We start from the raw sequence: 10,093 nt of genomic DNA, 5'->3' as shown, positions 1-10,093 counted from the left end.
GCTTTTTTTTTGTATAGCTTTAATAAATCTCCATCTTTTGAAGGTATATAATATTGGTGCAGTAGTGACAAGCAGTGATTACTGTTTGTCTCTCATTTTGTTGGGTTTTTTGTTGTTTTTCGTAAAGACAGGGCTTATAATCTTCTATGCCTAAATGTATTACTCTCTTAGGTAGGTTTTACTTCAGCTTATATGCTTTCAGCAGAAAAATCTGTACTTGGATGGCACTGTAAAAGACAAATCACCCATGTAGATCTTTTTATTTTTCTGAAATCAGAATGTCAATGCATTTGCAGGTCACCTGCAGAATATCCATAGATGCCTCGCTTACAAATTTGTTTTTATTATTTTTGAGAGGATTGCTGTATTACCTCAGTCTGCCACTATCAGAATCACAAGGTGACCATTGCCCTTAATGAAAACATCCAGAGATTTCATTGTGAACCAAAGCCTAGAACGTATATTATGCATTCTAAACAAAAACAAACAAAAAAAGATGGTATTAGACCTTGCTGCAGCCTTTAACTGGAGAGATGTCCAGAAAATAGCGCAATAACTGCTGGAACAAACAACTTAACTGCTGTTTATGTCATTGTGAAGTATTCTTGTGTTTTAATGTTTACTATTGTTTGGAGTGTAACAGTCTTGCATTTGCACATAAGCACGAGCTGCTGTGATAGAGGATAGATCATTGCATTAACTTCAGCTTCTGCATGAACACTTATGGTGTGATTCAAGATGTATCCTAAACTTGTCTTGTAACTCTTGTGTGTTTTCTAGGCAATTGGCTGTAAAGGTTTAGATCTTGATTGTATGAATGCATAAAACAACTGCTGCTTTTGTCACTGATCGTTGTTATTTATCCCTTCTGTGTCCAGAGGAGGATGGGTATTTCTATAGGGGTGGAGTGTATTTTTAAGAACTGTTCCATCCTTTGGGAATTAGACAGTTTTTGCTTTGCATATTATGTGCTTCTCGACAAAAGTGTGGTATATTGATTTTAAGGATTAAATTAGTGTGCATTCAAATCGTTATGGTACTGATGGAAAACTTACTGTGACTTCCAGTGAATAGTCAGATGCTACCTATTTAAACACCAGTGATCCAGCTTTTTCTTACGTATTTATTAAACAAAACTGATGAAGTAGTTGGGTACTCAGAAGTTTGGAAAGACTATTATGCATAAACTTAACTGTTGTATGTAAACTTCCATTTTCCTGTGATGCTGTTAGGCTTTATACAAATATATTTGTAACATCCAAGTATTTAAAAGCATCATGATTATCTTACTAATTCTCTAGACTGTACTTTGGTTCTGGAGTAAAATTCAGGAAGTGATAGCCTCCTAACTTTCCGTGGGAATAAATGTGAAGTGCAAGAAGCCATGCTGTTGATAACCAAATGAAATGATCGGTTACAGTGTTCTGCTGTGTAACGGAGAAAGGAAAGTGAAAAAAACAAAACAAAAGTCATTCTTATTGCCCAAGTAGGTAATAGTGGTTGCTGTATGAATTGTATTGGGTGCAGTTGCTTGATGCCAGTGCTGAATTGGTACAACTATAAAGCCTCATTTTCACTGAGCCTCTGCTTGCTTTTTTTATGCACAATCATATAATCCTATGTGTTTGGTCTTTTGAGTACTACATGTGTATTTTTCAGACAATTAGTTTTGAGCAATAAAGTTTGATATTATAAAATGCTCCAGTGTGATCAGTATTAAGATAGCTTAAACAAATTTAGAAAAAGGAAATTCTACTCCTTGGTTCCTATAGGTATTTTTAAATAGAAATTAAACCAGTACAGGCTTGTTGATCATGGAAGTACTTGTTTTATCACTTTTTTTGGTAAGGAATTGAATGTTTCCATGGTTAGACGTCACTTGGAATGAAATTGAATTAAAAGTTTTTCTTGGAGTTTGTGTTCTTACTGAAGTGATGGCATGGCTGGAAATGCCACAACCCAAAGCTGCTGGTTTTGGTGCCTGTTGTCACACGCCTACCTCACTGGAAAGGGAGGTACATCAGCAAGCCCAGGTGCTAGAACAGTAGACTTTTTTGTTGAGTCTTTGTTAAATGTACATTAGGAGTATGTTCAGTAACTTGAGATTTGAAGTGGTTCTTTCTTCTACCAGTCAGTATAATTGTCTGTGCTGTAGTGTGGATCGCAATCTGTGAAATTAATGCTGGGTGCTGAGCAGCTGTACGGAAGTGTGACTCCAGACTGGAGACCAACTTGTGCAAGGGTAGGAATCTCAGCCTGGCTTGTTGTCATACCCAATAACATCCGGTGGAAGTGCAGCTAAAGGTGCTAGGTGTTGTAGTTAAGTAGTGTTCACTGTCATGACCTCAGTGTCTGCAATACGTGCTTACTGTGTTAAGGTTTTGCGTTAAATACAACAGCCTTTTTCTCCTGCTACACAGGGCTGGCTCCAAGTAAAACAGTTGGGAAGATACCTGAGATAACGTAATTTTGAATCTAAGGCCGAGGTTTGGTAGAAAGAAGCACTGTGTCCAAATGTATACTTCAGTTATAACCTCAGAAACTGACTAAGTTGAGGTAATATTCCTGTTGCTTCTTCATTCTTCAGTGATCACTGAATTACACATCACCCTTCTGTAAATGTATTTCCCAGGAGGCTGAGGGTGGCCTTTGTAAAGCTACAACAGGATCACAAGGTCACAGTGGGGCTACAGAGCTTCCTAGAGATCAGTGGGACATAGGAGGCACGTGACTGACTGAAGGTATCCACTGAGCAGACTTACTAACAGTCTGAGAGGAAAATGAGCATCTTTATCAAAAATTAAGGAGTCTGTCTTCTTGCTGCCAAGATGGGTGGCTGGGACTGGTGTCTGTACAGTTAATTTCTGGCTGTAAGTTTTCACTGGTGAGGGGATGCCTAGAGTGAAGTCATCTTGGCCTTACTTGTACATTGTAGGAAATGATCTAAGAAAGCCTGTGTTGTACTGTCAGTGACACTACAGTCTCAGAATAAAACTGATGTCATCTGTGGAAATTGTAGCATTTTTATTAGAATATGAGTTTGTTGCTTCCTAGTAAAGATTAAGTACGTGAATTATTTACAGAAGTTTCAAGATTGCTACATCTTTACTAGCTTATTCAAAAGATACTGCCCTGTTCAGACAGACTAGCAGAGCTGAAAAATGTTAGTCCTGACAGTTACGGGTCCTTGTAACAAGATTACCTGCTTTGGAAATTAAATACTGTGTTCATTCTGTCTGCAGCATCCTCTTTACTGCTCCGTTGCCGAGTTGTTGATAAATAGCAGCTATTCACTAACCCTTTGGGTACCGTGTATTATACTCACCCTGGAAGGGATGGTGTTGCATTAAAAATCAGCCCAGTTTTCAAATAGTTGTATCTGCATATAGTTGTGGAACAGTTTATGTAAGCTATGTTTCAACAGTTTAAAGAGTGAGACCACCGTCTGTATTACTTCACCTAAATTCCCCCCTGAAGGCAGGAGGAGAAAAGCAGGATTTGGCCTAATAGTACTTAATAACATTTAACTTAAATATGATGAAATAACTTGAAAGCCTTGCAACTACTCTGTTGTAGAGAGATTTATTACCTGGATGTTACAGAAACAATGTTACTGAAGCAGTTAACAGGCAAAAGTAGCTTCCGGAAAGTGTCTCTCAGGAGTTAAGTGGATTCCCCTCTTCAAGTGCAGTATCTGCATGTACAGAACATGCCTGGCTCACATCAGTGCTGGAAGGGTTGGTGCCATCCAAGCACCCTGAGTCACATCCTGCTGTCGGGACTTGAGTAGCAGCAGGCGTTGCTTCAGCTGCGCTTCCATTTGCATAGTCAACCCTTTCAAAGAATATCAGTAACTCACAATGTCTGGTCTGAGGGAAGAGATCCACAGCCATGGCTTTAACCGGACGGAAGGAGGCTCCTTTGACTCTGTTGGAAGGGGCCCGGCAGAGGCTTGATGGGAAAGAAAGGGGAGGAAGAACTTTATTGGCATTTTAGTATACTATTCATCACTGCTACTCTTCTAAGAAAGGTTTTTCTACCCCAAGCCTCATGCTAGGTTAATTCACCACCCCTACTATTTCTGTTATTACTTGCAAATGGGGCAGTACAGTTACAAGCTTGCTATGTAGCTTGTTGTAGCTTGTGTCAGCTGCTTCTGGTGAAAGGTGAACCTCAACGACTATGGCTTTAAAATAAAAATCCAACAATTGTCCCCCCTCACCAAGAAGCACATATTTTTCTTCTCAACACATTTACTTAGTTAAATAAACACGAGAAATACTCACTCCACAAAGTTATTCATTGCGGCTCTGGGATTGCAGGATACATAAATAAGCTTCTTCAGATATTCGGCTCTTCTAATAGCAAGAATTACCTTGGAATCTAGATAATAAAACCAAACCAGCTGTTTACGTGTTCTGTGTGCATCAACAGACTCTCAGAGAAATTCCAGGTTACACTCCAGCATGAACAAAACTGCTGCCCTGCCCAGTTGCTTCAAGCTGTACCCAAAGCCTCCCACTTAATTTATTCCTTTGGTGCTTTCTTGGGTTCACCAAACTCCCACTAGGAGAACAGACTTCAGAGAAGGTAAACTTACGCAGTCCTGCTCGTGGGGGATCTACAATAGTAATCAGGTTCTGAGGAGCCAATACGTTAATTAGAGAAGGAACAATATCTTCAGCCTTCCCACAATGAAATTCAATATTATTCAGTTCTATAAAAAAAATGAAAGGATGGTATCAGAGTACTTACCTGGTCAAAGCAACTTTCAGTACACTCAGATGGGATATTGAGTTCTGATGCCTTAGAAACTGCAGATTGTTTCGTCTACCCTGAAATCAGTGTAATTTAAACAATCACTGGTACTTCAGATAATTTAAACAGTAACCTCAGCATCTTCCATTATCTGGACTAAAGCAAAACCCCACAAAAAATAGCTCCTGATAATGGTTTATTTATGAGGGTTACTGTGGCTTCAGCTCATTTCTACACTGAAATGTTTTAATTTTGGAGGAAAAAAAAAAGATAGCTGTTAGTAAACAGGAAAACTGATCTCACAGATTAACATGGTATTTGTTTTCAAGAGAGATTAAATGTTTAACATGGACAAGATAACTATCAACAACAGGTAATTCCAAGCTGCTTAGATAACAGAAACTAGCTATACAACTACTGTACATCTTAACAAACAAAGATCTTTGCATTTTAGCTTAACTAACCATTAATCTGGGCATTCACTTTGGCATCCTGCACAGCTTCTTGGCAGAGTTCAATTCCAATCACCTTCTTTACTTTCTATAGGATCAAGGGAAAAAGATCCATCTGTGGTAAGTAAATGTAAATTTCACCATTATTCATAGCATCAGCAATCAGCTACTGTACATGAATGGTGACTAGTACCTCGTCAGAGAATTGCTGCCTTGCAGCCAGAAAGAGGGCTGAGAAGGGACCTGTATAAATAAATAGGGACTTTTAGACTGAAATTGTGGGATGAACACCATTTATCCCAACCTGTATGTGACAGACTCCAATTATACTCGAGTATTTCTTTTTTTTTTGGGGGGGGGGGCAGACTTCCTTATATGCTCTAGCAAGCTCTGCTCTAAGAATTATATAAGAAATGTTAGTTACTCATTTCCTAAGTGGACAGATTCTAGTAAATTTTGGCTATCCTACAGAACTACTGCCTCTTTTCACCAAGTTTGTTTCAAAATAATTTAGGCTGCTCAACACAAGGGTGAGCTTTCATAACGATCTGGTAAAGCAGCTGCAGGCAGTTTAATTACAAATGAGTTTAAAAAAAATAAGATATATTTCATTGCAAGCACATCAAGTATTTTCTTTCATTGTAAGCTAAACAATAGATCTGCATCTGTTAGAGGGAGATTATATCCAGGAAGAGAAGTTACCTTTGCCAATGAAATCCCAATAGTTCCGGTACCACAGCAAATGTCCAGTACGGTGCTCTCCTGGCTCAGTTGTGCCCACTCCCTAATGGCAGTATACAAAACTTCTGCAGCTTGTGTGTTTACCTGTGAAATTACATGTCAAATAGGTCTGCTTCTTCATAAACAGTAAATCTGTTTTTGTGAGTCTTAGGAAAGTGTGTTTTCTTTCTCTCTAAGAAACAAATCAACTTCACATATACCTGACTAGCTATTGCATGTTCTGTATACATAAAGGCTGCCATTCAGTAGGAGGCAAATGATACTGAACTAGTAAAAAGAAAAAAGTTGTCTCAACATGCCCCCCTAACAGCACTCATTCTCTGTTTTTACAGCCAAACGTAATACTCAAGGTATTCAATCACCCCAAATATATAAAAGATTAAATCTCTACGTATATAATATCTTGGTACACAGCATTAGCCAAGCTGAAAGGCATCAGTGCAAATCCAGTTAAATTAGCAAATTCATATCATCCTTACTTGAAAAAATGCATGAGGAGAAATTCTAAACTTTAGGCCAAGAAGTTCTTCATATATGTACTTATCACCAGCCACATGCTCCAAAGGCAAGTCTTCTAGGTTGGGAGATTTCCTGATGAGGGAGGCAAGGCATAGGGAGACAAAATTAAAAGGAAAAAATAAAGAAGACAGACATGTTTGTTACCAATTTTACCAAAGCTGTAGTCATCTTAAACATTGTAGTACTACATACTAAGCAGTAATTTATAGTGAATTTAGGTGTAATGTGAGCCTTGTGTTCTGTGAAAGAGGTGGGGGAGATTAAAAAAAACCACGTAAGACAGGGAAGAAAGGAGGCAGAAGTCACGTATTGATAATAATAAATATCCATCTACTGCAGCAAACACTAATACAGCTTGACAGCCAGCAGCTAGTAGTGGGTTCACCCACTGAAACTCCACCTGCCTTTATCCAGTGAACACCACAGGAGAAAAAAGTTTCAGGAGTCTTTTGTGGAAAAGGTAAATAACTGTCCAACAAATTAGTAATGCTGCTGCTACTTTTATGACAAAAATGGTGGTGTGGAAGTGCTGCCTACTCTTCTGTTGCGAACACCAAAAATCCAAACACCACCAAAATCCCCCAAAGCAAAGTCAACTCCCTTACCTTTGTCCTTCCTCCACAAAGTACAGAGAAGTAACACCACTGTCCTTTCCCATCCCTTCTGTGAAGTATTTTGCCAGAGAGGTTTTCAGGTCAGCTAGCTCTTCTTTGCTTAATTTCTAAAGGTTTCATTTGAAAGAAAGGACAATAATAATCTTAGTGACTTATTATGGAGTGTATACCTTCTATAAGCATACTAGTTACTTGTTAATTTCCATGTCTCAGGTTAGCCTCAATAAAAGAGTAGTAATACAAGGTAAACTACACCAAGTCATTATTCTATTTTTCTTTTGCATGCACTATTCATAAAATCAAATTTACGTCATTTAAAAACTGTGTGTCTGGGCTGCATGTTATATATCAACTTAAATACCTGAGGATTAAAATAAACAATTGCCATGATGTGGCCCTTCCTGCTGGTACGGACTGTGAGCTGTTTCCAGTGACCTTCATAGGTTTCTGGGCTGTAAACCGAGTAAGGAGTTGACCTGCAATTTTCAGAAGCTCAGTTACTTAACAGAGAACTATTTTTTTTGCATAACATTCAACAGTTTATTGAAACAAAAGCTTATCATGCAAAGTGATGAAAAATGTTAAGTACAAACGGAGGCTACACTGATTTGGCAAGAAAAGAATGACTTCCACATCTGGGTTAAGAAAAGAGGAAAAAAAAAAATAGACTGATGAATAGATCCTATCTCCCAATACAAAATAATCTGTCCCTACTTCTCACAATCCTCTTACCCTTTTTAACCCATCCAAAGTTATAGATAGGATACAGGAAGCTTCTTGCTGCATTCGGAGAATGACACAACTTTTTATAATGCCTTCATTGGCTTCTGTGCTTCATACCAAGTTCAAACTTTCCATCTTCATGGTTCTTCTGAGGTTTCCATTTTTGAGGATTTAATTGCCTTTTAAAGAAACCACTCCTTTTTCTAAAAAGTATTGTTGCTTAAATTGACAACTTTTGTTTTATTCCTTGTTGTAGGATGATTCTTCTCTTCATCCAATGAAGCAATTAAACTTTGTTATTCAAATTCTTCCTTTAAAAAGCCTTTTTCTAAGTATTTCCTTACACGTAGCGGAAGAAACTCTCATGTAACAGACACTTTTTATTGTAGACTTATGCATCTTATCATTGCGTGCAACAAAGCTGTGTTTGGCAGGGATCTGTCCCTCCATCTCAGAACAGCTGAGCAAGAGCAAGGGAATAACACCCAGTGATCTAGGCACAAGATGTAAGCATCAAAGATTTGCGAACAATTGAGACTGGCAGATCTTAGGTATTAAAGCTCAGAACAAACACTAAGTGTTTCATGATATTTAATTTTATAAATATTTTTGAGTAAGACATCAAAACCTTTACGGATATCTCATTTTACTTATGCTCACCTTATGTAGTCTTGGAAAGCTTTTACTACTTTTTTGGCAATAGCGGGAATGTGAATAGTATCAAATGGCTCCACTACAGCACATGTACCACCCTTATATTTGCCAAGACGACAACCCACAGTTTTGTCTTCTTGATTTACACCAATCCCAATCAAGAACTCACATTTGTTGCGATATTCAGTCTAGATTTAAAATAAAGTGAGGTAAGATATTTACACAGCACTTATTTGTACATGCCAAGCTTCTCCTGAAACAACCTTCCTATGGTTAAACGTATTTGCAAATGGACACAGGACATTTAGTTCATGGGGAAGATATTCATAGATTTTGATATATGAGAACCAACAGTAATAATGAAAAAGTATTAGTAAGTCTTGTTATTTAAAGAGCAAAATATTGCCCTACAACACAAGCTTGCAGGGACAGCATAATCATTTTAAAGGTAGAATATCCAGTTAACTGTAACTATTCTGCTTCCTGTAAATATTTCCACACAGTATTTACATGAAAGGCAACATCTTAAATTCATGATTCATTACAAGGAGTCTAATACTCAGTTTGCCCACTGTCTCTTAAGACCAAGTAACAAGCTTAACCCTAAATTAATTAACCCCATTCCATACTTTACCTAGGATACGTTACCTGTAACGGCGATGCTTTCACTCCCTCTACTGGGCAACACAATTTATTATACTTCTGCTTCTGCAGGAACAACCAAGGTAGCAAAGCTCTGTTGTTATTTCCTATTTCCCTGCCCAAATCAGAAACAAAATTGTAAAGTATGCATTTAGAAAAACTGAGGCTTATAGCTGCACAACTTTTTTTTTTTTATATAGGGCATAAAAATGTATCAGATTATCAGATGAAGAATATTTTTTCCAGAATAATTTTTTAACAGTCCAACCCTCGTTAACTTTATAAGAGCCGTAACCTCAAACAATGAGTTAGTTATAAAGGTATGTACCAGATTTATCAATGTACCTTCGCATGAAAAGAATGCCAATTTTATCTACATAAGTGAGTAAGGCAAGAGATAGAAAAGTGATACTTTAATCTACAAAGACCAGGCATAAAAATTTGAGGGGATTTTTAAAGAGAAAATCCTAACAGTAATTTACCATCTCTACTGATTGATTACCTCTTATACCATTTGACATTGCCAATTTTTTTTGCACTTTAAGGGCACAAACATCCTTCTGCTTAGGCCCATGGGACAACAGACCTCACAATTAAAACGATGCCCCTTCATTTAACAACCTTTCGAGGCTGACCAAGAACAGCCATAGTTCTCTCGGGTAGAACAGCGCTCAGGTCCTAGCATCGCAGATTATCTTTTAACGGCTTTGTCAGAGGGCTTGGTTTCTGACCTACCTCTGACTTTATTTTAGAGACAGCAATTTGTGCAAATTTCGCTATACCCCATGAGAAGGTCAAGCCGTATACCCACGACAGCAGCCTCACAAACAGGCATTACTTGGTCAGCTTCTGCAGCACTTGCTCGCACTCCTGCTTCTTCCTGGCCAGCTGCTCCTCGTAGGGCACGTTCCACAGCGGGGTCACCACGTCCGCAATCTGCCGGCTCGGGGGCTCCTCTCCGCCGGGGGCCGCCCGCTTCGCCTCCCCCTG

General features: G+C 38.4%; 1 protein-coding gene across 1 annotated transcript in view; it reads right to left on the bottom strand.

Annotated features, from left to right (window-relative positions):
- Positions 1–3,656: 3,656 nt before the first annotated feature.
- The window catches only part of TRMT2A (tRNA methyltransferase 2 homolog A (S. cerevisiae)), a gene marked incomplete at its 5' end in the record, with an annotated part of 6,677 nt that continues 240 nt past the window's right edge, over positions 3,657–10,093 (bottom strand). Inside the window, 11 exons of the mRNA XM_010087402.1 lie at positions 3,657–3,951; positions 4,287–4,383; positions 4,601–4,717; positions 5,223–5,298; positions 5,913–6,035; positions 6,431–6,542; positions 7,076–7,191; positions 7,446–7,560; positions 8,468–8,649; positions 9,110–9,218; positions 9,942–10,093. The exon at positions 9,942–10,093 is cut by the window's right edge and continues 240 nt beyond it. Of these exons, the coding sequence (XP_010085704.1) occupies positions 3,657–3,951; positions 4,287–4,383; positions 4,601–4,717; positions 5,223–5,298; positions 5,913–6,035; positions 6,431–6,542; positions 7,076–7,191; positions 7,446–7,560; positions 8,468–8,649; positions 9,110–9,218; positions 9,942–10,093 (1,494 nt within the window). The remainder of the gene's footprint in view (positions 3,952–4,286; positions 4,384–4,600; positions 4,718–5,222; positions 5,299–5,912; positions 6,036–6,430; positions 6,543–7,075; positions 7,192–7,445; positions 7,561–8,467; positions 8,650–9,109; positions 9,219–9,941) is intronic.

Source organism: Pterocles gutturalis, unplaced genomic scaffold, assembly GCF_000699245.1.
Source record: "Pterocles gutturalis isolate BGI_N339 unplaced genomic scaffold, ASM69924v1 scaffold9516, whole genome shotgun sequence".
NCBI lineage: Eukaryota > Metazoa > Chordata > Aves > Pterocliformes > Pteroclidae > Pterocles > Pterocles gutturalis.
Note: the sequence above shows the minus strand (reverse complement) of the source record. Positions and strands in the feature narration are given on the sequence as shown.